General features: G+C 47.7%; 17 protein-coding genes across 17 annotated transcripts; 8 read left to right on the forward strand and 9 right to left on the reverse strand.

The window, feature by feature from the left end:
- Positions 1-12: 12 nt before the first annotated feature.
- On the forward strand, positions 13-1503 carry HPODL_03306 (Protein LDB17; the record flags this gene model as incomplete). Its single annotated transcript, XM_014079613.1, has 1 exon — positions 13-1503. One exon carries the CDS (start codon positions 13-15, stop codon positions 1501-1503), a length of 1491 nt encoding a protein of 496 aa, XP_013935088.1.
- Positions 1504-1665: 162 nt separating this feature from the next.
- Positions 1666-2931, forward strand: HPODL_03307 (Mitochondrial protein kinase; the record flags this gene model as incomplete). The annotated part of the gene is made up of 1 exon (XM_014079614.1): positions 1666-2931. The coding sequence occupies one exon, from the start codon at positions 1666-1668 to the stop codon at positions 2929-2931; it is 1266 nt and encodes a 421-aa protein (XP_013935089.1).
- A 23-nt stretch (positions 2932-2954) lies between these two features.
- HPODL_03308 (uncharacterized protein) lies at positions 2955-3434 on the reverse strand (the record flags this gene model as incomplete). Its single annotated transcript, XM_014079615.1, has 1 exon — positions 2955-3434. One exon carries the CDS (start codon positions 3432-3434, stop codon positions 2955-2957), a length of 480 nt encoding a protein of 159 aa, XP_013935090.1.
- An 80-nt stretch (positions 3435-3514) lies between these two features.
- On the forward strand, positions 3515-5056 carry HPODL_03309 (JmjC domain family histone demethylase specific for H3-K36; the record flags this gene model as incomplete). Its single annotated transcript, XM_014079616.1, has 1 exon — positions 3515-5056. One exon carries the CDS (start codon positions 3515-3517, stop codon positions 5054-5056), a length of 1542 nt encoding a protein of 513 aa, XP_013935091.1.
- Positions 5057-5091: 35 nt separating this feature from the next.
- On the reverse strand, positions 5092-8760 carry HPODL_03310 (Coatomer subunit alpha; the record flags this gene model as incomplete). The annotated part of the gene is made up of 2 exons (XM_014079617.1): positions 5092-8694; positions 8743-8760. 2 exons carry the CDS (start codon positions 8758-8760, stop codon positions 5092-5094), a joined length of 3621 nt encoding a protein of 1206 aa, XP_013935092.1.
- Positions 8761-9190: 430 nt separating this feature from the next.
- HPODL_03311 (Subunit of the eukaryotic translation initiation factor 3 (eIF3)) lies at positions 9191-11653 on the forward strand (the record flags this gene model as incomplete). The annotated part of the gene is made up of 1 exon (XM_014079618.1): positions 9191-11653. One exon carries the CDS (start codon positions 9191-9193, stop codon positions 11651-11653), a length of 2463 nt encoding a protein of 820 aa, XP_013935093.1.
- Positions 11654-11777: 124 nt separating this feature from the next.
- HPODL_03312 (uncharacterized protein) lies at positions 11778-13238 on the forward strand (the record flags this gene model as incomplete). The annotated part of the gene is made up of 1 exon (XM_014079619.1): positions 11778-13238. The coding sequence occupies one exon, from the start codon at positions 11778-11780 to the stop codon at positions 13236-13238; it is 1461 nt and encodes a 486-aa protein (XP_013935094.1).
- Positions 13239-13247: 9 nt separating this feature from the next.
- On the reverse strand, positions 13248-13985 carry HPODL_03313 (uncharacterized protein; the record flags this gene model as incomplete). Its single annotated transcript, XM_014079620.1, has 1 exon — positions 13248-13985. The coding sequence occupies one exon, from the start codon at positions 13983-13985 to the stop codon at positions 13248-13250; it is 738 nt and encodes a 245-aa protein (XP_013935095.1).
- Positions 13986-14342: 357 nt separating this feature from the next.
- HPODL_03314 (endo-beta-N-acetylglucosaminidase) lies at positions 14343-16580 on the reverse strand (the record flags this gene model as incomplete). The annotated part of the gene is made up of 1 exon (XM_014079621.1): positions 14343-16580. The coding sequence occupies one exon, from the start codon at positions 16578-16580 to the stop codon at positions 14343-14345; it is 2238 nt and encodes a 745-aa protein (XP_013935096.1).
- A 422-nt stretch (positions 16581-17002) lies between these two features.
- On the forward strand, positions 17003-17575 carry HPODL_03315 (uncharacterized protein; the record flags this gene model as incomplete). The annotated part of the gene is made up of 1 exon (XM_014079622.1): positions 17003-17575. One exon carries the CDS (start codon positions 17003-17005, stop codon positions 17573-17575), a length of 573 nt encoding a protein of 190 aa, XP_013935097.1.
- Positions 17576-17759: 184 nt separating this feature from the next.
- HPODL_03316 (U3 small nucleolar ribonucleoprotein IMP4) lies at positions 17760-18617 on the forward strand (the record flags this gene model as incomplete). Its single annotated transcript, XM_014079623.1, has 1 exon — positions 17760-18617. The coding sequence occupies one exon, from the start codon at positions 17760-17762 to the stop codon at positions 18615-18617; it is 858 nt and encodes a 285-aa protein (XP_013935098.1).
- A 42-nt stretch (positions 18618-18659) lies between these two features.
- HPODL_03317 (uncharacterized protein) lies at positions 18660-19949 on the reverse strand (the record flags this gene model as incomplete). Its single annotated transcript, XM_014079624.1, has 1 exon — positions 18660-19949. The coding sequence occupies one exon, from the start codon at positions 19947-19949 to the stop codon at positions 18660-18662; it is 1290 nt and encodes a 429-aa protein (XP_013935099.1).
- Positions 19950-20564: 615 nt separating this feature from the next.
- HPODL_03318 (uncharacterized protein) lies at positions 20565-21260 on the forward strand (the record flags this gene model as incomplete). The annotated part of the gene is made up of 1 exon (XM_014079625.1): positions 20565-21260. The coding sequence occupies one exon, from the start codon at positions 20565-20567 to the stop codon at positions 21258-21260; it is 696 nt and encodes a 231-aa protein (XP_013935100.1).
- A 47-nt stretch (positions 21261-21307) lies between these two features.
- Positions 21308-21961, reverse strand: HPODL_03319 (Subunit of both the NuA4 histone H4 acetyltransferase complex and the SWR1 complex; the record flags this gene model as incomplete). The annotated part of the gene is made up of 1 exon (XM_014079626.1): positions 21308-21961. One exon carries the CDS (start codon positions 21959-21961, stop codon positions 21308-21310), a length of 654 nt encoding a protein of 217 aa, XP_013935101.1.
- A 67-nt stretch (positions 21962-22028) lies between these two features.
- On the reverse strand, positions 22029-23521 carry HPODL_03320 (Protein transport protein SEC61 subunit alpha; the record flags this gene model as incomplete). Its single annotated transcript, XM_014079627.1, has 2 exons — positions 22029-23458; positions 23512-23521. The coding sequence occupies 2 exons, from the start codon at positions 23519-23521 to the stop codon at positions 22029-22031; spliced, it is 1440 nt and encodes a 479-aa protein (XP_013935102.1).
- A 102-nt stretch (positions 23522-23623) lies between these two features.
- HPODL_03321 (Fructose-1,6-bisphosphatase) lies at positions 23624-24643 on the reverse strand (the record flags this gene model as incomplete). The annotated part of the gene is made up of 1 exon (XM_014079628.1): positions 23624-24643. The coding sequence occupies one exon, from the start codon at positions 24641-24643 to the stop codon at positions 23624-23626; it is 1020 nt and encodes a 339-aa protein (XP_013935103.1).
- Positions 24644-24782: 139 nt separating this feature from the next.
- HPODL_03322 (uncharacterized protein) lies at positions 24783-25664 on the reverse strand (the record flags this gene model as incomplete). Its single annotated transcript, XM_014079629.1, has 1 exon — positions 24783-25664. The coding sequence occupies one exon, from the start codon at positions 25662-25664 to the stop codon at positions 24783-24785; it is 882 nt and encodes a 293-aa protein (XP_013935104.1).
- Positions 25665-25700: the final 36 nt, after the last annotated feature.

Genomic DNA, 25700 nt, shown 5'->3' on the forward strand with positions numbered 1-25700 from the left:
CGGGTCATCATCATGACCAACGTCAAGCTTTTACAGAAGGACGCTATCACTCTAGATCGATTCTGGGACATTGCAAATGACCTGTTTCATTCAGACAGGCAATTCGATGAGCTTCGAGATGGCTGTACGGAGGACAAGGTCAATTCGCTACTGGTGAACTACTTGACTCTTGTTTGTGAACATTGCGACCAGCTCACAACACCTGACACTGAAGAGCAGTTTTATAATGACATCTCAGAGTATGTCACGTGCCACAGATACTATCGATCAAACATGCAGTTCTGTGTTCGCAAAATGCTATCGTTGCTCACGTACAGTGTTGGTTGCAATGAGAGTAATTTGGGGCTGGAATTTGACATGCTGGACAACGTCACGAGGGAACAGGTCAACGACTCCATTACGGTGAACGAGAAGCTAATACGAATAATCGGGTGGATCCTCATAGTTAACTACCAGTCGGATAAGGACGCCCTTCTGCAGATTTTAAAAAATTTCAATGGATTTGAGACTCTGGCAGGTGTGCTGTCGAATTATTCACGAATATCACACAATTCGAATGATAAGGACCCGTATATTGCGAACTACTCGCCTTACTTCGAGCTGTTCTATGAGCTTTGCAAAAATTACGAATTTGAAAGCACAGAGCTTGACCACGTCCAGTCGCAGCTACTTGAGTACTTATTTGAGAGCCTGGAGGTCGTACCAAAAGAGAACAACATCCTAAATTTTATGAAATTCAAGCTGCTGCTGGTGCTCAACGAGCAGTTTATGGTCTCTCAGTTTTCGTCGACGGCAGATAGCTCGTATCAGATAGAAAACCGGTTTTTCATCAAAATGACAGAGAATAGTCAACGATTCCAACATTTCAACGAGGTACTCATTTTGAACTTCAATAGAGAACAGGACCATGTTATTCAGATACTAATGCTCAAGGTGCTGTATCTGGTGTTCACCACCTCCCACACGTGTGGCAAATTTTATATTAACGATCTCAAACTCATTATAGATATCATGATCCGAGAACTGTTCAATCTGTCGACTGTGAAAGAAGAAGCGTTGATCAACACGTATTTGCGCGTGCTGTATCCGATGATACTATTTTCAAGCATCAAGGAAGAAGGATACAAAAGAGAAAGCATTTCTGAGGTCCTCAGATATCTCGTCGGGGCAGAGCAAACCTCTGAGACTACCAAACGGCTGGCCGAACGGTGCCTGGTGCTGGACTTTTTTAACGACAAGTATGGCAGTCCCTTGATTACAAGAAACCCTGCGCCATACATTCTTTCGCGTGAAAACTCGTCGCAGTCGTCTGTGGTGAGCGAGATTGACTCGCCAGACTCGCCAACTGCACCCATACACCGAAGCAGGAGCAATTCGTCGGTCTCGTCGCAGGATTCGAAAGGACTTCATCGCAAACGGCCACCTCCCCCGCCTCCACGCCGGTACAACCAGAGAAACGGTTCCGAGCTGATGCTGAGTCGGACCAAGGTGGCCAATAAATAGTGTGTAATTAAAAATGTCAAAAATATTTATTTATTTGATTAGTCTTGAGGTTGAATTATTAGAACATTGAGCATCATGTCCCTTGCTTTGCGAAGTCTCAGGTGCTCCCCAGTATCAAGAAGGCTGCTATTTGTGCGATATCAGTCACGGTATCCAACAAACATGCCGCCCAATAAGACCTTGCAAAAGCAGCATGTGTTGCGCTCGGGATTGGAGAGATTCATTCAGAAACAGGCAGCTCGGCCAGTGCCGACTGTGGCGCTTAACGACCTTCTCAAATTTAACTCTGCAGCCTCGCACAGAGACAAGTCGCTGATGCTGGTGGAGAACGCCAACGAGACGTTGAACGATATGGTGGTCTTAGTGACTAGGCGACTCATACAATTCATGAAACTGCCCTACATTGTGGTCCTGAACGCCAAAATCGCCGACATTTACAACGCATATTTGGATACGTTGAAAGTGATTTTGGAATTTGTGGCCGAGTGCGACCCGGCAAGTGAGTTAACTGAAGAGTTCACTTTCAAGATCCAAAATTTAGATCAAAATGATCTGTTCCTCCAAATGCTGAAAAAGACCATCGACATGCACACCGATAACCTATCGACATTGAGCGAGGGATTTGAGGAAATATCTGGACTGAATCTTGTTGATGACAAGACGTTTCTGAACGACCATCTGAAGGAGCGGATTTTGATGCGCTTGCTGGCCAACCATCACATCCAGCTCACCGAGCAGCTGAATTACAAAGGGGAAGAGCTGGAAAGGTTAGACCAGATTGGTATGATCGAGCCGAACATGAACGTTCTTGAGGTTCTGCACCGCTCGTTTGTGTTTGTCAACGACATGGCTGCCCTGAAATATGACGAGAAGATCCGGATGAACCTGAAAACGGTGACAATTAACGGCGACGATACCACTACAGAGCAGATTGTGGAGAACTTTGAGTCGCCAGACGGTCTAGAGCCGCTTAAATTCCCATATATTTCCAGTCACATCGAGTATGTGTTGAACGAAATCTTCAAGAACTCGACACGGGCCCACATAGAAAACAGAGTGAAAAAGCCAGTGGACGTGCTCATAGTCGTGAACAAGCCCAATGTTGAAAAGCCAGGCCCACAATTCTACAAGCTAGAAATGCGGATCGTCGACCATGGACTAGGAATAAAGCCTGAAGTTTTGGACAAGCTATTTGACTATTCGTTCACCACTTTTGAGTCTGAGGTTGTAGAGGAGGATTCCTACAAGACTCTCAATAATACGGGCGCCAATCAGGCCAATATCATAGCTGGCATGGGCTACGGTTTGCCGCTGAGTCTCACTTATAACAGACTGTTCAACGGCGATATCGAGCTCAAGTCCGTTTATGGCCAGGGAACAACTGTTTACCTCAAATGGGTCGGAGTCGATGCTAAACAAATACCTTAATTTATGTACATGGAGTTTCTAAATTATAGCGTATCACCTCTCTTTGGGCTGTACGCGACGTCACGCGACATAGGACTTAAAAATCCAGCCTGTATCGCTCTTTTAATTGCTCTGGTCATCTGTTGCTGTTTCTTGTGTTGCAGCTGGGTGACAGAACGGTGATGTATGTTACCTGTGACCGACATATACTGAGAAAGGACTTTTGGGAAACAGTAAAAGTCCAGCGGGCTGACTTCTTTTGTATTGAATGTGGACTGCGCTAGTCTTTTCCTCCTGCTGTCTCTTTCCTGTTTAGCAGCGTATCTCAGCTTGGCCACCGAGAAATCGAATGGGTCGTAGGTTTTTTGGTTTTCGAAGCCGTTAATCAGTGCAGGGTTGATCACTGCCTGTCTTCTGCTTTCGAGATCGGTCTGTTGGTCTTTGATGGATTTCATGGCATTTTTGAGCGTGTACTCCTCGCACTGTTTAGCGGAGGAGACGAAAGTTCTGCGGAACATAAGCATGAGTCCAATTGGAGTTTTAGTATTTTATTGGAATTATTTTAGTCGGTTTTTTTTGTTTTTGTTTTACCCGGCTTCTCTGTATGACAGTGCAAACAAAGACCGAGGACTGTCCTGTTTGTCAATCGTCAGACGACGCAGGTCCCGGATCTGATCTCGTCTATGGCTGGATTGGCTGCGAGTTGTGCCAACGATGGTTCCATCCATCCTGTGTCAATCTGTCTCCTCATGAGATCGAAACGATAAGCGAGTACCACTGTCCAGACTGTGCCCCTAAACACGGCCCGTCGGTGCTCAAACGGAAATCAAGCCGGTCGCGCAAGAAAATTGACTACATTGCACTGAACGAGGGTCAGCAGCTTCGCGAAATTGACAAACATCCGCACATTGACAACTTCAAAATGTTCGAAAACGATAGACCCCTGGAAAATCTGATATACGTTGTTCGTCCAGAGGTGGATGGCAACGAAAGCGGATTAGTCACGGATAGCAAACTCACGCAGATAATTTTTGAGACGCAATTGAAGCGGCCCATTCTTGTTCCAGCATGCAACCCAGCTCTCCCAAACTACAAGAACTGCTACGATCTCACCTTCAATTTTCCTAAAATGACAGTCGACCAAATCGCGGAGGAGGTGGGACTGGACAAGGAGTTGCCGGTGATGGATGTGCTTACGCAAAACAACTCGCCCAATTGGACGCTGGGAAAGTGGAGAGATTACTTCAAACTTAAAGCTCAAGATAGAGATCGGATACGCAACGTGATCAGCTTGGAGGTGTCGCAAACCAAATTGAACGACAAAATAGAATTGCCCAAATCAGTGCTGGACATCGACGTTGTGAACAAGATCTTTTTGGCTTGCAAGTCAGAGCTGGAAGCGCACGGGATCGAGAAACCCAAAGTCAGTAAATATATCCTCATGTCTGTCAAAGACTCGTTTACCGACTTCCATGTGGATTTTGGGGGGACTTCTGTGTACTACACTATATTGCAGGGCCACAAACAGTTTCTAATGTTCCCACCTACGAAGAGGAACCTTGCAGCATACGAGAAATGGTGCTTGTCGGATGACCAAAATTCATTTTGGTTTGGTGATCTCGTCCCCCCAACAAAACCAGGTAAAGAGCCTATCGATCCGGCCTACATGAACAACGGGGTGAAAATTGATATCGACGCGGGCGACCTGCTTATTCTCCCCTCTGGCTGGATCCATTCAGTCTATACGCCGTGCGACTCCGTCATTGTGGGTGGTAATTTCCTCAACATGCTGAGCCTGAAAAATCATTTGGAGGTTTACAAAATTGAGATCGACACCAAGGTGCCTGAAAAATTCAAATTTCCCAACTTCATCAAAGTCATCTGGCTTATTGGCTGGTTCGTGATGAAAAACAACAACTTGACAGAGTTTGAGCTGGAGTGTCTCTCAAGCCTTATTCCATTTTACAAGAGTCAGCTCCAAGATATCGAGAACATCGACACAGCAGACAAATACCATAAGCGTATTATCAACAGGATAAAGAACTCCCTACCAACAAGCGTGATCGGCAAACCTGCAGATTTCGTAGCTGAATTTGAGCGCTGGTACTTTTTACAAACAAAAAAACGCAAGTACGACGATATGTAACGATATGACGAAATCCATTGTACGAAATTATTACATCAAGCCAAAATACGTAGACCAGAAGCAGGAGCGCCCACTAAGGTGACCTTGGTGATTGAGCAAATCTTGCCCTTCTCGCTCGCATGGTATTTGGCACCTGTAAGAGCTTCCGTCACGGAAGGAGAACCCTTGTATATTGGGGTGAATGTGCCGGCACAAACGTCAAAGTCGGCGTACGGATCGAAATCGATCTCCACGGCATCGGTAGAGATCGAATCCGACTTGGCCTTGATCTTGTTGGCTTGCTCTGCTCTTGGCCCCGAGGTGATTATGGAGAGGAACTCGCCGGCAAAGTAGGAAGCCAGGGCGTAGTTCTTGTATTTGAATGACTGGGTCATGGCAACCTGGAGAGCATTGACCCTGTGAGAAGGTTGCAATTGGGCTCTTGTGAAGTAGGCTGCCAGCTCCAAATTGCGCTTCACATCGTCCTGAGGCAGAGCTCTTCTGGCAAGCTCAATAGAAAGACCGAGAATGTACTCCTTGCAGACGGCAAGCACCTCTTTGCACTTCTCTTCATCGTCCGTATTGTAAACCACAGATGTAGCAACAATGTAGATTAGCTCCCTGAATACCACGATGGCCTCTTCTAGTTTGTTGGCTTTGAACAGCTTGAATCCTTCGTGCAATCCAGCCTCAAGCTTGTCGAAGCCCGGAACGTATGGAAGAGCCTTTGAGTCATTCTCTTCCTCTGGGTCAGCTCTCACATAAGACTTCAGGGATGGGAGACCGTCGATGGCTGGAATGAAAACCTTGTTGGCTTGGTAAATCTCAAGGAACCTCTTTCTTAGAGGCTCGAAATTGGCTATACCGAGCTGCTTATTCAGCATTTGAGCAGCAGGCTCAAATGCTCCCGCAGCAATGTATCCTGCAGCACATCTGGAGTTTCTGACCCAGTTTCCAAGCTCGCCTGAAAGAGCTCCGACATCTTCAACATCGTCATCAACTGCATCGTCATCAACTTCGACTTCAAGCTCTTCCTCGCCAAGATCCCATCCTTCGTCGTCGACAATCGGTTCAGCATCCTCGAACAAGTTCTCGTCATCTACAGAGGCAGCAAATCTATCAGTGGCAGTAGCCTGTGTTTGTGGTTGGTCTTCGATGGATAAACCTTCAAAGTTGCCAAGAAGAGCTTGTTCAAAGTAGGACAAGGAAGCTTTCTCTAGAGGCCATGGCTCAGTGATGACAGACTTCACCTCAGGAACACTGTTAGGCTCTCCGAACGAAGGCATTTGGATGTCAGCCTCCGTTAATCCCGCCTCGGACAGAATCGATTCTGCAATATCGTCAAGACCATTCGTCTTGGCCGTGGCATATGCAAGTGGGAAAAGGCCAGTTTCGATGAAAGTGTTAATTCTTTTTTCAACAGAGTTCAAGTAAAGACTGTTTTGGAACAAAGACGAGTAGTCGCCTCTTGCCTCCGCAATTTGCTCCATTTTGGAAAGCTTTTCAGTCTCACCAGTGATAAGGTACAGGAAAGAAAGCTTCTCGAGTTTTTTGAGTTGCTGGTAGACAAGTTCGACAATCGGAACGTTGCCTTGCAGAAGGGCCTCCTTGCCAAGTTTCTCCCAAATGACTGGGTTGTCCAGTTTCTTGGCTTCTTCCAAAGCGATGTCAAGATTGTCACATTCTATGGCAAGCTCAAATCTGGTCTCAGAATCTTCAACAAACTGCAATGCAATTTCAGGATATCCCTTGGCTTGCAGATAGCCGATAATGTTCTGACCCACAAGGTTGGAAGTCTTGATAATTCTGAGCACCTCATTGAAATTCTTATTCACCAATGCTTTCTTGAATCTGTACTCTGTAGGATCAATCGTCACAACTTCCACCTCGCCCTTTCTGTTCAAACAGAAACACTGTCTGCCTGAAACCTTAGTAACATAAAGAGTATTCTCTAGAGTTTTGATGGTTCCGTTGTCACCATTCAGCAAAGCGTACTTGATGTGATTTAGCGTGGAGTAGATCAAGACGCCAGAGTCGTCCCAAGCTGCACTCTTGACTCTGATAGTCTCATGCATCGACATCAAAGTCTCCAGCTTTTTGTTGGCAATGATGATGGTATGTTTGGACAGAAGAGCAACATACTGAGTGTCTGCAGACCAAACAGCATACTTGGCATTGCTGATCTGGATCTTTGCAAGCTCTTTCTTTTGCTGGACGTCATAATGGATAACCTCGTTAGGTTTCATCAAAAGGATCGTACCTGGACCGGCATACAAGATGTCTTTGACAGCCGAATCAAGATCGATGACCTTGGTGACCGCGTTTCTGAGGTCTCTGACTTCCAATTTGTGTGTAACTTTTGAAAAGGTAACAAATCTATTTCTGGCAATGAAGCAAGCTGCTGTAGCTGCGCCCTCACCTCTTGGACTTGGCTCTAGTGCACCAACAATCTCCTTTGGCAAATCCATGTAAGAATACACTCCATTCTCATTCTCTCCTGCTTGAACCAACAACGAGCGCTCGGCAGGGTTGTAGGATATGTTTCTAATTTTGGTCCAAGACTTGCTGATCTTGTTCAACGATAGCATTGGCAAAGACACTTGTTGCTTGTCAAACTGATACTGTTGAACCTGGCTTTCATTGTTAACAAAGAACAAGGTGTTCTGGAACAAAGTGCTTGCTGGTCTTTCTCTGTCAAGCTTGAAAACCATGACACCTGAATCATGACAAGTGGCAAAGAGGTTCATCGTTGGATGAGCGGCAACAAGCCAGAACCGGTCGTTTTCCCGCTTAAATTGTTTCACCGGTGTTCTTTTGTTCAAGTCCCAAGTTCTGATTGTTCTGTCCTCGCCAACCGATATAATGAGATCTTCAGTTGGGTGGAAGAGGACACAGGGGACGTTATTGGTGTGTCCTCTGCAGCTGTCAACTTCCCAGGCTCTGGTCTCGCTCATTCGCCAAAGCTTGACGACTCTGTCGTCACCTCCGGAAACAATCAGTGGAAGCGTTGGGTGGAACGAGGCCCAGTTGACACCTTTGTCATGGCCTTCGAGCACGTACTTGACGACGGCATCGGTGTTCCCAAAGATGTCTTGCTGGGGCACTTGGTTTCTGGCGTATTGTTCTTCGAAAGAGCGCATTCCACCTTGTGGAGCCGAGTGCTTCTTTCTCAGTCCGGAAATGTCCCAAACTCTGACCGTTTGGTCCAACGAAGCCGAGACAATCAGATCTTGGGAGGGATGGAACTGTGCTGACATCACGTAGTGGTTGTGGCCAGTCAAACAGGCGATCTCCTGACGGTTCTGCCAATTCCAGATTCTGATGGTCTGATCGTCGGAACACGAAATGATCCATGGCAAATCGTGGTGGAAAAACACAGTTCGAACATAATCCAGATGGCCGTTCAAAGTGAACATGCATTTTCTAGTTTGCAGTGACCAAACCTTTACAGTGTAGTCGTCACCACCAGAAACAAAGATCGGTTGCGTAGGGTGGAAATCGACAGCTCTCACAGGGCCGTCATGCTCTTCGAATCTATCAATAAGGGTACCCATCCGGTAATCCCAGAGTTGGATGGTGGACGAATGCAACGACACCAAGATCCAAGGCCGTTTGGGGTGGAAAGCCACGCCCTTAGCTCTTGAAGACTTGGATTCAAACTAAATAGAGTTAGTATACAGTACACGTCAACAGGTCGAGCAACTTACCTTTGTGAGCATCTTCATCTTGAATAAACAGTTGCTTGGAGCTAAGCAAGAATTGGTGCAATTGAGGATGATACTCCAAGGAGTTTTATTTAATGGATGAGTGATGCGTGCTTTGTTTGTCTTGTTGTTCTTTTAGTTTTTTCCAACGAGTCCAAGAGGAAGACTTGCTGACGTAATCATGGAAGGAGCGCCAGAGAAGGGAGGGAGCAGGTGCAAGGGTGGAAGGGATGTGCCGATGCAGCGGTAAGAGCTGTTGTGAGCATTGGCGGGTTCTACTGTGGTCTTACGAAATTGCCTCCTGCCGTGAGCAGCCCTGGCTAACGACTCGCTGCGTGCAAAGACGGCAGCTCCACAAATTCAGCTGTCTGGGTCTGGTCGTGCATTCCCAATAAAATTTTTCATAAAAATCAGCAACAGGTATAGCAGATCTATTCTACTAAATACCACCATGTCGAGATTTTTTACGACTGTGTACGATTCGGAGGAGTCTTCTGACGAGGAATTGCTTTCTTCGTCGGAAGAGCTTCTTTCGTCATCCGAATCTGAGGCCGGCGAACGTTCTGAGCCGGAAGAATCCGAAGAAGAGGAGGAAGACGACGAAGAGTGGGCCTCCAGCTCCGACGACGACTCTGACGACGACTACCATGCCGGCAAGGTGAGAGGACCGTCGTATTTCCTGAAGAAGGATTTCAAGAGCGGAGGAGACGACAGCGACTCAGACAGCGACGCAGAAGAAAAGAGGGTGGTGAAGAGCGCCAAGGAGAAGTATTTGGAGGAGATTGCCAATCTCGTGGACCAGATTGAGAACTTCTCGATGGTTGAAGACTGGGTGAAGATATCGACCGAATTTGATAAGCTGAACAAGGCTGTTTCGAAATATCCACAGTTCCACATTCCCGTGCCGCGTCTGTATATCAAATCGCTTGCCATTTTGGAAGATACCATTTCTTCAGCACAGAACAAGGACGTGAAGAAGAAGCTGAACGCGTTGGAGTCGAAGTCGATGAACGTGGTGAAACAAAGAGTCAAGAAGGCTGTAAAGGACCACCAGTCGGAATTGGAGTTATACAGAAAAAATCCAGAGGCATACGAGAGCGGAACCTTAGTCGAAAGCGACACTCCAAAGGAAACCCAAACCACACAGACTGCTGGCTCGGAGGCTGCTGGAATATTCACGATTTTGCGTTCTATCATAGAAACCAGAGGAAAGAGAAATGTTGACCTTGCAGAGCAAATCAGCCAATTGGAAGAGCTCACACAACTGGCCAAGGCGCCTTTCCATCTCATCTCCATCTACCTGCTTCTTGTTCCTATCAGATTTGATCTGTATGCCAAAGCAGCCTTCATGCCTTTGGAACAATGGAAATATGCTCTTAGAGACATCAATGCTCTGCTGGACGTGCTGGAAAAAAACCGGAACTACGTTGTCAGCGAGACTGCCGCTCCGACCGACGATATTGAGACCGAGCCGCCAGCCGACGCGAGCGGTGTCAAGCAGATGATTGGCTCCATCGCGTCATTGGTCGAGAGACTTGCTGACGAGCTCACTTCCCATCTTCTGGCCATCGATCCCCACTCCACAGAGTACGTTTCCAGACTCAGAGACGAGTCGTCAGTGTACACTCTGTTGGTGAGAGCTCAGGTCTACTACGAGTCGATCATCTCTAAGAAGGAGCTGCAGACTCCTAAAGGTGACCAGCTTGCCAGAGTCATTTTGAAAAGAGTGGATTACATCTACTTCAAGCCTTCGAAGCTTATCATTTTTGGCGAAAATACAGTCTGGAAAAAATTGGACGAGTCGCTGGACTCCAGCATTTATCCAAAATTGAAAGAGTCCGGACCGCAGGGAGTCGATTACACAAACGGCCTGATCGACGCACTCTGCCTGGTGTTGTACGAACAGCCAAACTCCGTGTTCAGAAAGAAGGCCGTGCTTTACCACATCTACTATTATGCGTTTAACGACCAGTATTTCAAAGCTCGTGACATGCTGCTGCTGTCGCACTTGCAGGCCACCATCCACACCGCCGACCCCCAATTGCAAGTGCTTTTCAACAGATCACTGGTCCAGCTGGGACTGAGTGCATTTAGATGTGGTCTTATCCACGAGGCCCAGCAGTCATTGTACGAGATTGCCACGTCTCCAAGACAGAAGGAGCTGCTTGGCCAGGGAGTCCAGAGATTCCAAGTCCAGCAGTCCCAGGTGGATAAGCAGAGACTGCTTCCTTTCCACATGCACGTCAACCTAGAGCTCCTAGAATGCTCGTTCTACACGGCTTCCATGCTGATTGAGGTGCCCTTGATGGCGCAAAACCCCGACTTTGCCAAGAGAAGAGTCGCCGTGTCCAAGTCGTTCAAGAGAGTGCTTGAGTACCATGAGAGACAGATTTTCGACGGCCCTCCAGAGTACACAAGAGATTACATTATGCTGGCAGCCAAGGCTCTGCTCAAGTCGGACTGGAAAAAAGCCAGCGAGCTGATCAACTCCATCAAGATCTGGGATCTTTTCAACAACAGCGACAAAATCAAGGCTATGCTTCTGGAAAAACTCCAGATCGAGGCACTGAGAACTTACCTGTTCACCAACGAGACTTTCTACTCCAAGCTTTCCATCTCGACGCTGGCTGCCATTTTCCAGATCGAGGAGAAAATCGTCAAGTCCACCGTCCTCAAGATGATCGCCAACGAGGAGATCACCGCTCTGTACAACCAGCCAGCCAACATTCTCGAGTTTGTTGAGGGCAACAAGCTCAAGGCTTCGAAATTGCAGGAGTTGGCGCTGAACCTGAGCGAGAAGGTGAACCAGATTGTTGAGAGAAACGAACGTCTGAGCTTGGGAGGTTTCCAGTATCCGTTGGAGAAAAAACAGAACAGACCAGAACGTGCGAATGGCGTTGCCACCAAGCAGTAATGATGCATACCTTGAGCGAAGGGAAATTCATAATATAGTAACAAGCTACCATAAAAAAATCCAGCCTCACATTAAAGTAGAATGAATTATTAAAAAAAATCATAAGATAACCCAATGTACCAGTATGCGCTCCCTGATCAAGTCCCATAAGGAGAGCACGAGCGCGACACGAGCGCGACCACGCGAGGCCATGGAGCCATCCTCAGCAGTCTCGGCTGGACGGAAGCTGACCAACCCCATCAAAAGCTTTCTCAGGCACAAGATTTCCAGTACGGGGTTGGGGTCCACAGGCTCTGCAAAAACGAAACCCACGCCGGCAGTTTCGCGCATTGCAAGTGCACCGGACTTGGAAGACGACAGAGACCTGAAAACCCCGACTATCTTCGGCAAAAAGACACACGACTGGAGTGCCGACGCCAGTCCTAGGTCGTTGGTCTATGCCTTTGACAAATCAGAGTTCAGCGCGCAGGTGACGCCAGAGACGTCGAAAGAGGATGAGGAGCCTCCAAAGCTGAACGCGGAATCGACAGACGATTTTTCTATCGTGGTACTGAAACGACGGGAGGAGCCACAATCCGACCCTTGCTCGAGTTCGAGCTCGTCCCATTTCTCATTTGAAGGTACCGGCCGAAACGCATCGCTAAAATACTACAAGTCTTACGACCAGGTGAAGTACGAGGAGATGAAGGCACAACTCAAACAGAACCAGGATCACTTCAAGGAGTTTATCAATGACACAGAGTCGCTCAACGATTTGCAGGAGGACATGAATTTCTACGACGACAAAGATCTGGACGATTCAGAGGACTTGTTCAACCGGAAGCTGTTCTCAAGCGATGAGGAGGCAGACAACTATGAGAATTTTGACAGTCCTAAAAAGGACGCACCAGATCAATTATTGACATTAAACGGACAATACTCTTTTCATTCAGACCAGGAAGTGACCATCGACGATTTGAGTCCTCCGCTGGTCGCCACAGACCCGTCATCATCCGACATCCAAGACCTGGTGACCAGGTTCCGCTCCAGTAGCATCAAATACCACCAGCTCGAGTCCAACGACGGCGACGAACTGGAATTCCTGGCCCAGCGATATTCATGGTATCCTGACGACGAGTTACCGAAAACAGAGCCGCTGGACTCGTTGCTGGACGAAATCAACGAGATACCCGAAGATTTCGATTTCGAAAGCGAGCTTTCATTACCTCAACGCACGTCTTCGTCTGTTATGCGAAAACAGCGACGTAAGCAACTGCTAAAGTCAAACTCTAAATTCAATTATGCTGGCGCACCTAATTCTTCAAACGACCGCATCAAAACGGGCAACAGGACAATCACACTTTTCAAACCTGTCTCGCGTTCAAATAGCTTGGAATTCAACGATCATAATAAACCGCTACCTGAGCATCCAGTGGATGCAAGTGCGAGTGAGGAGTACACTGATGAGCTGGATGACAGCACTGAGCTGGCAGGCTTATCAACACCAATCCAGTTGCATTGTTTTGGGCCCCAAAGTGACTCTCCATTGACCACAATCAGCGAAGCGTCTTACGATAGTGCAGCCGCACGCTCGCCATTACACTGAGCTTCTTATCTATGCATAAATGAAATCCTCGCTGATGATTCGGAGACTTGAGAGCATAAGATGCGAGGGAGACATGTAACCGCGTGAGACCTCTTCTGAGGTTTGTATACCGTCTTCAGTGTATTCATTATTGTTAATTTCAGAACCTGCATAGGCACTATTCCTTGTTTTCTGCATGGCCATCGGCTCACCGCTGTTCTCCTTTTCGTCAGTCGAAAATACGGGCCGGTTCATCAACTCTATTGCATCTTTGTAGGTGGCGGTGAAGAACAGGGGTTTTCGGGGAGACGAAACTCTAGACTTGTGAGATGGTGATTTAGATTTTGACTTTGGGTTTTTTAGCTCCCTCTTTGGCTTATCAGTTGGAGGCTCTTTAGTTGGCGGCTTGTCAGCATCAAATTTTCCTAAAGTACCACTACGCGAAGTGCTAGATTCCTTTTTTGTTTCATCAACATCATTTTCAAATGCACTCAATATAGGCGAGTTGAAAATCAACTGGGGAGATAGATCAGCGGCGGGTTTGGAAAGTTTTTCGTCGGGAACCGGAAGCTCTGGGATCGCCAACAACGAATGTGGGATGCATTTTGATGGCGAGCGCGGCGAATCTCGTTTCGAGGGAAGCGGTTGTGTAGTAGGCCTGCTAGGTCCCTGCGCCCTCTCGTGCCCTCTGTGTGCAATCTTCTTGGGGAAAACAATTTCTAGAGGGAACGGTAACCCATTGATCATCACATAGCTGATTTTCATCATTCCTGACTTCGGTCTGCTAGATGGAGGTCGTAGACTCATTTGGAGACTTTCGTACGACAAAACGCTATGCGCTGAGCCAGTTCTCCGCTTTGACTCAAATATATTACCTTCAGACCCATGCGATCTGGATATCTGATAAGGTAAACCGGTTCTGTTTTTGGGCGGTTGTCCCATACTAATACCATCGGACGAAACACATGCGCGCAGTGGAATATCCGAGTCTGATCTCGTCAATCTCATGGACTTGAAGTCCTTGCTTGAGTCTGACAGCTTCATGACTCCAACTGCAACCGCTAGATCAAAAAAAATACAGCGAACACGGGTTGCCAAGAATTTTAGGCAAATTGTAGCCGCACGTCAAATGTGCATATCGGTACCCTTGACAAGTATTCCAAGTCTGTTGACGGTATCAATCCTCACTTTCGTAGAGCCTCCAGATTTTGTCTTGAAACTCTTTTCGTCAACCGCCTGATCTTCGAAGACAAACTTGGACACTAACGATATGCCTTGAAACACATCATCAACAAATATTAGATGGTAAAGAACTGAATCCTGATTCGTTTTCCATATTAGCAAGATCTTACCTTCCCACCGCCTAACATCAATGGAGTTTACCGGCATAAGCTTGAAAAAACTGTCTGATGGGTAGTCATTGGCATTTATGATAGCGAGTTCTCCCAGCTTTAGTACAGGCGATGTGGAAGGATGCGATTTCGGGTGTTTTTTGCGTATTTGATTGCTGATCACTTTCCATGTATGATTTTCCCTTCCTCCGTTATCGGTTGATTCCATTGAGATGTCAGAAGGGACGAGAATCCAGTCCTCATCTTCGTCATCGAAATATATCTCGCTATTCATTAGTTTCTCGTATTCCTCGTTGTCGATAACACTTGAGGTCGACTGATCTTCAACCACGTGCGCGCGCATGAATGGATCTTCAGTCTCTTCGTAGAATATTGTAGCCGAATCCAGGACTATGAATTCATGTGAATTCTGCAAACTTACATGGAACGGTTCTTCTATTGTGAACCATTGATCGTTTGTTGAAAGCAATGGAACCACCAGACATCCACTTCTCACCTTCTGAACAGTTCTATAGCGCCGTTCAATATAGTAGCCAATTTTGAGCTTGAAAAAAGACTTGGTCTTATGGTTCAGCTTGTAGGTCAATTTCACGTTTACCGTTGGGAAAGAACAATCCTGGACAAATGAAAATAACGAGAACGAATTAATCGTCTGGTTGTTGAATACTTGGTAGCCTTTATCGTCAACGACTTCATTGTATTTGATCTCCACACAAGAACCCCCATGAAATGAGTCCTCTTTTGATAACGTCCATTGTATCCCATTTTTATTTCTCGTGTGAATAGCATAGGGAATTTCCATTTGCAATGAACCATTAACCCAATTATCGCGATACACTTTTTCGCCGCACTCGTAAAACGCACAGCCCTCTCCAGATCCAAAGTTGGTGTAGAAAACAAAATTGGAGTCGTTGATTTTGTAAAGCGGCGAGCTATAGGGCTTGAAAGTAGTCGCCATGGAAGATTCACCATCAAAAAGGCCTATCCAAAATCGAGTATCGTTTTGGGTAAAGTCTTTTCGAGCCAAGTATTCATAGGTCCAAGCAGGAGCAAATAGAGCGACATTGGAACGGTACTTCTTGATCATCTGGCATGCCAGGGCCGAATCATAACCTCCTTTTCCTATCATCGTGCCTCTTCCCCATACGTCGTAGCCAGCATAGACCTTCAGTCGGGATCCCAAAACACCAACGTTTTTAATATTATCTTGTAGATGTTTCACGTTCCACCAGTAGTTGGTGAAAAAGGAATCACAGCAGGAGAAAAAATTGTAGTTGGCCTCGGTAACACCATTCTTGTATAGAACCCTATTTTCTGGGTAAATGTAGGAGTCGTACCATATAAGCTCTGTTGATGGGTTTCGCACATGAAGCTCAGCTCTTAACTGTTCCAAAAATGGCTCTAGAAGACTGGCTATTCGCGTATTGCTGAACCTGGTCTCTATGTTGAAAAGGTAGCCATCGAATTGGAAATATTCCACCAGCGCAACTAGGCATCTGACAAAAACATACTCTCCGTCTTGCTTTGTGAGCAATTTATCAGCCTCCTCAAAGTCGCGATAAGTGTTGCCCTCAAAGATGACAGTACCCAAACACTTGATCGCGTTTCGGTGGCACACATTGATCCAAGACACCGGCGGGATACTGACGCGATGATGAGAGAAATACACAAACTTGTCGACTAACTGCGGATACTGGAGGAAATAATGCTGGCCGTCCGGATGGGGGAAGTATCCTAGGGGGTCCTCATCCTCGTTGACCTGGTAGCCGCCCTTCAAATCATGACAAACTAGAAGCTTAACGTCTTCTGACGTGCTTTGCTGTCTTGCTCTTGTATAATGTGCGAGTTTTTCAGTAGGTTTGTTGAGCTCGTCGAGCTCAAACGACTTCTCATGGATCCGCCTTTCCCAGTTTGCTAGTTCATCAAGGGAATCGAAGAAAGAAGACTCGAGGGATGAGAGAGGCAAATTAGTTTGGGGCAACGAGGAATGTTTAGCTGTGTTTCGAGGCATTGGTTTTTTACCAAGCGCGTTGCGCACCCGTTTACCTGAACAGAGCTGATTTGATGACAAAGAACGAGTTTCGGCAATATCCCGTATTCCAAACAAAGTGGCTCTGATTGTAGATAAGGCGTAGTAAAAAACAATAAATCATTGTGGGGGTTAAAGACAGGGGAATGGGTTGATAGACGCGCCGATCGACGCTACAGGAAGCTAGGAGGGCGATAAAAATAGCAGCCGGACCCGTCACGCTCCTACTTGACGCATCGACGACGTGTCAAAATCACAAATTGGTAGGTGCATTATTTGTTTATAACGAACCGTTGGTAACTGACGTTATTACTGTTTCTGTTTTAAGCCTCGTTCGGCACTGAGCTCTAGAAAAAAAACCGAGTGACAAAATTTCTGTGTTATATTTGTAAACGTTACACAAGATGGGTCTGTTCAAGAGAAGCTCGCAATCGTCTGGCGACAAGATGAAGGTCAAGCTGACGCACGAAGATGAGAAACGGCTCAAGATGCGCTCGGCCAACGTGCACGATCCGATCCTGGACGCGGTCAACGAGGCACAGCCGTTTGAACAGTCTGCCAACGAACACCAAAGACAGTCGTCGCTGGGCGACGCCGGACTACGCGACGTGTTCGGCAACACCATTGTGAATCCAGACATATCGAATCCGTCCAGATCTAGAGACGAGCGGCCCATGGACACCATACGATCGTTCGAATACTCGGTGACAGGCGATCCGTCCTATAAACAGCAGCTCGAGACCCCAAGTCTGGGATGGAGAGTGAGACAGGACTTCCCGCTCTACTCCGGCAACCAGTATGCGCAGGGTTACGGCGCGGGACAGCAGCAGTTTGACGAGTACGGCCAGCCGATATATGACGGCAATGCGTACCAACGGCCTCAAACCTCGTCTACGGAGCAAGGCGTGTACACACCACCAGCTCCTAAGGAGCCGGAAAAGAAGAAGAGAGGATTGTTTGGCAGGAAGAAGAATTGAGCGATACAATGAGAGAGAGAGCATGCTCAGCTGAGCCATTCCGCCCACGGCCTTTGCGAGTTGGCCTGTTGCTGCGGTTCGGGGCTCGGTCTTGTATTTTACTATGGATGCGATATGTAAGGAATGAATTTTTTCTGTATGAATGGCGTAAATAAATTTTTTTAGAAAAAACAAAAAAATTATTATGCTCAGAAGACAGGCCAGAGAGAGAAGGGAGTACCTCTACAGAAAAGCACAGCAGTTGCAAGAACAGACGCTTATAGAGAAGCGCAAACAACTCAGCCACGCGCTGGCTACGGGTAAAAACCTGCCCAAGGAAATTGCTGACGATGAAAAATTGCAAAAAGATTATTTATATGACGAATCGATCCAGGAGACCGTTGATGACGAATACTCTGCGCTTTCGGGCCTTGTGGAGCCGAAAATAATAATCACCACGTCTAGAAGCCCTTCGTCCAGACTTTCGCAGTTCACAAAAGAGATGAAGCTGCTTTTTCCTAATGCCATGAGACTTAACAGAGGTAATTACATACTCAGTGATCTGATTGAGACGTGCAAAAAATCAGGAGTCACAGATGTCATAGTCATTCACGAGCACAGAGGTGTGCCTACGACGCTCACAATCACACACTTACCTCACGGGCCTTCCGTTACGTTCACTCTCCACAACGTGGTTCTTCGTCACGATATCCTAAATGTTGGCTCGCAATCAGAAGCGTATCCGCACCTTGTTTTCGAGAACTTCACCTCCAAACTTGGCAAACGTGTCGTGCAAGTGCTGAAGCACCTGTTCCCGCCAGGAGTGAAGCCACAGTCGCCGAGAGTGATCAGTTTTGTGAACAACGAAGATTTTATCAGTGTGAGACAGCATCTGTATGTGCGGACCAAGGACGATGTCGAGCTCAGCGAAGTGGGCCCAAGATTCGAAATGAGGCTGTTTGAAGTCCGGCTCGGAACTATGGACTACAAAGACGCCGACGTTGAGTGGATGCTGCGCCGGTTCGTGCGGACTGGTAATAGAAAGAATTATCTGAGCGAGTGATAATTAACCAGATATATTTCGTATAAAAAATAGAAGTCCGTGTTAAGTACGCAGTCCTTCATTTACATAACTGTGCATACTATCTTTGTCAGAGTCGTCGTCGACCAGAACATCATCGATGTTGTGGCTGCCTGTTTTCAAGGAGTGTTGACTAGCATTCGATAATCTAACCGGGATTTTCTTTTTCTGGAATCCAGTGAACCTGAAAGGAATCGAGGACTGGTCAGTTTCGTTATCGGAGTCGGAGCTCGGCAAGTCAACAGAGAACTTTTTCCCTGACTGGACGCTCGAGGTTCTCTGGCTAAGGGGGCCTCTTGCGAAGATTTGAGGCGAAATGGGGCCTCCGCATGGAGAAAGCGAGGAACTCGATGCCTGGGCTGAGGCGTTAGGCCCAAAGGCAGTATGGATTTGAGGAGGCTGGACGCTCACCGGGGACCTTTGGGAGAAGGAGGCCGACGAAACAGAGCTGGTCCGGGACAATCTTGGGTGGTTAGAAAGACTGGCGCTGATACTTGGACGTCTTATAGGGATTTTCGATTCCTGGTCTTCCTGGGTGATCATATCTGCGTACGAACAGAAGGAGAGAGTGGATTTATTTTGCTTGAGCAGTGGCGACGTGACAGGCGAATTTTGTTGTGCTTGAGGAATATTCGATGTGGTGAGAGAATGGTTGAACGCAGGACGCGGACTCTGGTTGGACATCAGCTGCTCCGTCAGATTTGAGGTGCTGCGTTTCGTGCTAGGTCTAGAGGAGATAGACATTTTTCTGTACCCTGGCGAAGCGAACGCGGCCTGCAAGTTGGCGGTGGACGATCTTCTTGGATAGCGCATATCGACTTGGTCGAGCTCGTCGTTCGAAATCTGCGCGGTAAGATCGAGCGAGGCGGGAACAAAGTTTTCTGTAGAGTATTGCCGAGGCAGAGAAGACGAGATTGGCTGAGAGTCAATTAGTTGGTCCTGCACAAACCGCTCAAAAATCAAAGAGTCCTTGCGCTTCGAGTGGGAGCCTCGGGAGCCGTTTGAGCGCGATTGAGACGGTGACGACGGTGTGCTAGGAGGAGGCACGCTCTCCAGCGATATCTGGTCGCCATCGAGGTTGGAGTTGGCTCTATGGCACTGGTCTTCATCAGACAGCGAGAGAGGCGAATTCAAAACATTTGCATTCCCAATTGAAGAGGTTCTCGTGCCACGGCGCTGTGCGGTCTGCTCTGCCGGATCGTGACAAGACTCCACCTTGGATAACGAATGTTTTTTCTCTCCAAATGTAAAGTTCGACAATCTGTTCTGATTGGACGGAACCAGATGCGATTCCTTACTGGAAGGTGACAACATTAGCAGCTACCCTGTTCTTCTTCAACGATTCCAAACTTTGGAGATAAAAAAATACAGTGTACCTATCTTGACCTGTCCTATGCAACACTCTTGAGTTTATCGTGCACAGACAAAGTCGCCAAGTCGTGCGCGCCACAACACTTTTCCCGTTCTGGTGATGCACTTTCTGCACAATCTCACGGGTAAAATAGGAGGATTGCCGCCGGCGCATGAATCGCCCCGACCGATGAGAGGAAAAATGAGTTACCCGACCGGGGACAACGCACATTCCTGGGGCAACGAACACGGCGTTTCTAGTTTCTTTTTCCTCTTGTCCTCGCGTAAGTTCGTTTATTTTTCCGCGTCCTCCTGTCCGCTCGCATACACCGTTTGAGGCAATTTCACGTGACAGCCAAGCACATGATGTTGCGCCATGTGATTGCTTTCCTGACTCGATGCTAGATCTCGGACTTTGATCTTTATGGTGCGATTCTAAGGTCATCGGCCTCCTTATATAAACAGGTGGAGAACTCAGCAACCGGAAAACTTTGACATTGGGCGGCAAATCATCTTGGGCCACCCGCTGAGTATAAATCATCCATCCTTGCGTTTATCATTGCATTTTCTCTTTTCGCTATGCCTACCATTCCTCAGGCTTCCACCCAGCTCCAGTTTACCGCCCATGATCTTTCCCCTATAATTGGCACCGTCTGGCGCGCCAAGCGCTCGTATGACGATGCCGAGTATGGTTCTGTTTCGAAGAAAATACGGCCATTATCGTCCACTTCCTCCAGCTCAGAGTTTGTCCAGAGTTGCCAGCGCGGAGTACCTGAGGTGGTGATCAAGCAAGCGCATTTGCCCAAGTCGAACGTTTTTGATTTGCTCGATGCGGCCACTGATAATGACGACATGTATTTTCTGGGACCAGAATCAGACACCAAAATTGTATTCAATCGGCATAATGCCAATCTCTCGCTTCCAATGGTTCTTTTCTTCTTTGGCGCTGCCGAATGCGATTTTCAGCTGCTTCAGATGATGGACTCTGCGCACTTCCACGGATACGTTCTTGGGGTAACCAGTAACTACCACGGTTCCAATAGCTATAGTTTCCCAATATTACTTGATTCGCGTGGAATATTGGCAAAACGTCTCGGGGTGACCGATCCGTTGGGCGGCGGCACGTATCCACTAGCATCGGTGATGGTTTTTAACAGAGACGGACTCGAGCTGGTGAAGATTCTTGTGAATTACGACTACAACAAATATTTCGGCTCGGGGCAGAGCCTACAACAAGTGATTGAGGAGACTTTGGAGTATATTAATGTACACTAGCTTTTCGACGCTCTAATAAAAGACACTTAATTATCGTATAAACGCGCTCATGCGACAAGTCGTTGTCTTTCCTGTTCCAACTCTTTGAATTCGACGCTTTTCTGGTCAATCTGTTTTCTGACTTCTTCGAGGGCTTTTTCGATCCTGTCGATCTCCTGTCGCTCTGCTTCCTTGGTGAATTTGGAATTCTCACTTTTGTAGGGCAGCAACGAGCCGGGTTTGGCGGTCAGCAGTCTGAACATTCTCTCTGTAGGCTCATTGAAAACTATCTCGTCAAACAGTATGCTCTCCACTCTACCGGTTTTTTGGCTTTCTTCCATGTCCGGTCCGTACGGGTGGAGTTTCAAATGATGGTAGAACGTGATATTTTTCTCGCCGCAGTCGTTGTTGAAGTATATCTTGATCACAATCTCAAACTCTCCCCAACCGGTCTCAGACACCTCGAATGGCGGCTCTTCGATGGACCGAGTCGGATTGTTGTAGGTGTCGTGCAGTTTAAACACCACTTTGCGAATATAGCTCGACAAATCGTTGCCTAGCGGGTCAGCAACAAACACCTTCCATGTGTGCGTGTGGTCTGCGGGCGCGCCTTCAGGAAGCGGGTTGGTCTCAGATATTTTCTGGGCCACGTTGCCATAGATAATGGGCTTGGAAATAGAGATGTTCTTGATTCTGCGTGAGGAAGAACTCTGCGGAGGCATCACGAGGAAAATAAGTAAATTAAATTTAAAAAAAACTGCCACGGAGATTTTTAGGCTAGATATTTATTCACATCATCTCACTGAACCCGGTTCCAACACTCTTGGCAAATCCACCCTCCTTCGCAGCCATCTCGTAGTAGCCATAAATGGTGGTGACGGCCAAAAGAATGGATGTTCCAGAGCCCAGACAGCCGGAAAGATCGCTGACAACAGACAGAGCACCAATGGTGGCTCCACCAAACGCAGCAGCGGTAGGAATGATTTTCTTCAGTTCTTTGTAGACAGAGGTCTCTCTGTGGCCGGCAATGACCAAACCCTGGTCCTTGAACTGCTTGGCAACGTCTCTAGGAGAAGAGCCAGAAACCTCGATCCAGGTCTTGGAGAAAAATGCACAGGTGGCCAGCACAAATATAACGTAAATGACGGTTTTGATTGGGTCCAAAAACGCTTCAGTCAGGGAAAATGGTGGCTGCATGTAGTAGGCAATGCCCGAAGAGGCAAACAGCTGCTGAGAGCCGGCCCTTGGCTCCCAAGAGCCAAGCAGCTTGACAATGACATTGTTTGGGAACCGGGTGTAGAGCATCTGGGAAATGATGAAGATGTTGGAGGTCAGAGCGCTCTGCAACATGATTGGCATGTTTGAGGTGTAGAACAGTCTGATTGGGTACAAGCCGTATGGGCCTCTTTGTCTGGTGGATTTAACAGGAAGCTCGACCTTGAGCGACTGCAAGTAAACCACGGCAAGGAAGACCAGAATTGTGACAATCACTTGGAACATGTTAGCGGCGTTGTCTCTGTAGAATGCCTCGATCAAAGCAGCTCTTTTGGACTTCTTAGTGAAAAGAAGATGGACAAAGGCCAAAACGGCACCTTCAAATTCTGTTCCACGTCCCCTGTTGATGGTGGTTGGAGCAAAACATCTCCAGAAAATTTGTTCGCAGATATTGGTGGCCATGAACAAAGAAATGCCCGAACCAAGACCGTAGCCTTTCTGCAACAGCTCGTCCAGAAGAATGACCACCATGGCGGCAAACACAAGCTGCAAAATCAGCAACAAGCACACGCCGGTGCCCAAATCACTTGGACGACCATACATTCCGGTCAGAACGTACACGGTTGCCTGTCCCACAGAGAGCAGAATAGCGAAGATTTTCTGGGCAATTTGCAGCAATTCGCGGTCCTTTTTGTTTTCCATGTTGACAGTGAGCAGCTGCGTGCCTTGCAACAGCTGGAAAACCATGCCGGAGGTGACAATTGGCGAAATACCCAGCTCCATTAGCGTTCCCCTGTTCGAGGCCAGCATCATTCTGAGCCAGTATAGAGGGTCGGAGGAGTCCGACGCAGTGATACCATAGAGCGGAATCTCACTCATGACCAAGAATATGAGCAAAGTGACGCCTGTCCACATGAGTCGTTGATTGAAGGGCACTTTTCTTTCTGGGGCCAGCACTTCTGGCAGAAACGGCGTGAACGGTTTCACAAGGTCCAGAACACGGACTGCGGGTTAGCGGACGGCAAAAACTGCCAAACGGCGCGGTTTTATAACTTACAGTCGCTCATGTTTCGATTGCCTGAAATTATCGAAGTTCAAACGTTTTGACAATTGAAAAATTGACACCTACACGATTTAATTTTTTATTTATTTAGATGAAAAATCCGTCATCAATTCTTTATATATTGCAGCAATTTCTCGACCTCCTTCTTGCTTCCGAGCCAGATTCCGCTTCTCTCGTGGATCTTCTTCGGAATGAGGTCCAGAATGCGCTGACCCTTGTCGTTAACGGCTTCTCCACCAGCCTGCTCCATCAGCAGAGCCATAGGGAAGCACTCGTAAAGAACTCTCAATTTTCCCGTCTTCGATTTTGAATCGGCCGGGTATGCAAACAATCCGCCGTACAACAGCGTTCTGTGCACGTCCGCCACCATCGATCCAACGTATCTGGCCGAGTACGGCTTTCCATTGTTGTCTTCCTGTGGCAGCTTCAACGATGCAATGAAGTCCTGCACTTCTTTAGGCCAGTAGTACGAGTTACCCTCGTTGACCGAGTAGATGGCTTTTTTCTCTGGCACTTTCAAGTGTGGCTTGGTGAGAATGAACTCGCCAAGATGCGTGTCCAGCGTGAATCCGTTGACACCATGGCCCGTCGTGAGCATCAAGTGCGCACTTGCGCCGTACATGGTGTATCCGGCAGCCACCATTTCTGTTCCCGAACGCAAGACGTCCTTGATGCTGCCCTTGGAGCCCGGTTGCAGCTTGTAGACACCAAAAATAGTACCAACGGAGACTCCGGCGTCCAGGTTGGACGAGCCGTCAATCGGGTCACAACAGACCGCGTAATTGCCCTCAGAGCCTTCAAAAATAATCAAATCTTCCTGCTCCTCGCTAACCAGCACCTTCACGTTGCCGGAGCTCTTCATGGCGTTGATGAAAATGTCGTCTCCAATGACATCGAGCTTCTTCTGGTCGTCTCCCGTGGCGTTTGTGATTCCGGCCAGGCCAATCAGGTTGACCAGCTCGGCTCTGCGAATGGTATGTGCAATGAATTTGAAGGCGTATTGCAAAGAGTTGAGCAGCAATGTTAGCTCGCCGGTAGCGTGCGGTGCGTATCTATTCTGCTCCTCTAGAATGAACCTGGTCAGAGTGACCAAGTCGGTGTTGATGGTTTGCTTGGATTCAGACATTTTTGTGGAAAAGGCTAAAGGGATATTCACTATTTATGTACCACGACTGAATCCGGGGGAACTCTGGGGAGTGCGCTTGCGCAAAAAAACTCCGGGGTTTTTTCCCGGCCGGTAGCCTAAAAAATGACTATATACAAATTCATAGCAACGAAATAAATCCGTCTATTGCCTTGGACCGCGCAGGCTCGCTCAGCGGCTTGGCTCCGGAAAGATAGCTCATAAATAGTAGCCTGCCAATCAGCGGCTCCTCAACAACGCCCATCCTGAACGGCTCCGCCATCTGGTCCCGGGTCGTGTACAGTTGGAACGACAACGCCAACTTCCCGTCACTCAGAAGCTGGAGCATCAGGGTAGAGTTTTTAGTCGCGGTCATTTTGCGAGCCCCAAACGCCTTCCGTAGCTGGTCCAGCCCAGCGTTCAGCTTCTCGTCTGTTCCATCACCCCGCTTCATCAGCTCCTTATACTTGGGGTTGGACTTAACTGATTTAATCAGGCCGTCTCTCAGATGGTTGAAATCGGTGTTTCGCACGGGCACGATCTTGGCAGAAAACCGCACACCAGAAGACAGTAGCAGCTCAATCACCTGCGGCGACAGAGCCGGGTCTCGCAGACTAAAGGCCACCTGCGACGGGTCGGGACTGACGCTGCTGAGTGTCTTTTTTAACAGCGGCAGGTCTTCTCGGGCCACATAAATTCCCAGAGCGTACACCTTCATGTTCAGAAAAGTGACCATTCTGATACCATACCCAAGCAGCTGGAACGGTGTTTGCAACAAATAGTCCGACGTGACCACAGGGAACGCGTGCACAGACGAGTCGACGCTCACGAGGTTCTCTGGATCCTGCTCAGGTGCGGCGTCGTTCAGAATTTGGGTGTACGAGAAATACGACCCAACGGCCACACCAAAACCGCTAGATGCAAAAAGCCTTCTGCTGGAGGTTGCATGTCCCACGCCGCTAAAGGCTCTCCGGCCAAGCCGTGGCCAACTTTTTTTGATTGCGCAAAGCCCAAACTTAAACATTATATTTAATTTTCGTAGCTCGGTGTTTTTCTCGCT

The sequence above is a fragment of the Ogataea parapolymorpha genome, chromosome IV (genome assembly GCF_000187245.1).
Source record: "Ogataea parapolymorpha DL-1 chromosome IV, whole genome shotgun sequence".
In the NCBI taxonomy this organism is placed as follows: Eukaryota; Fungi; Ascomycota; class Pichiomycetes; order Pichiales; family Pichiaceae; genus Ogataea; species Ogataea parapolymorpha.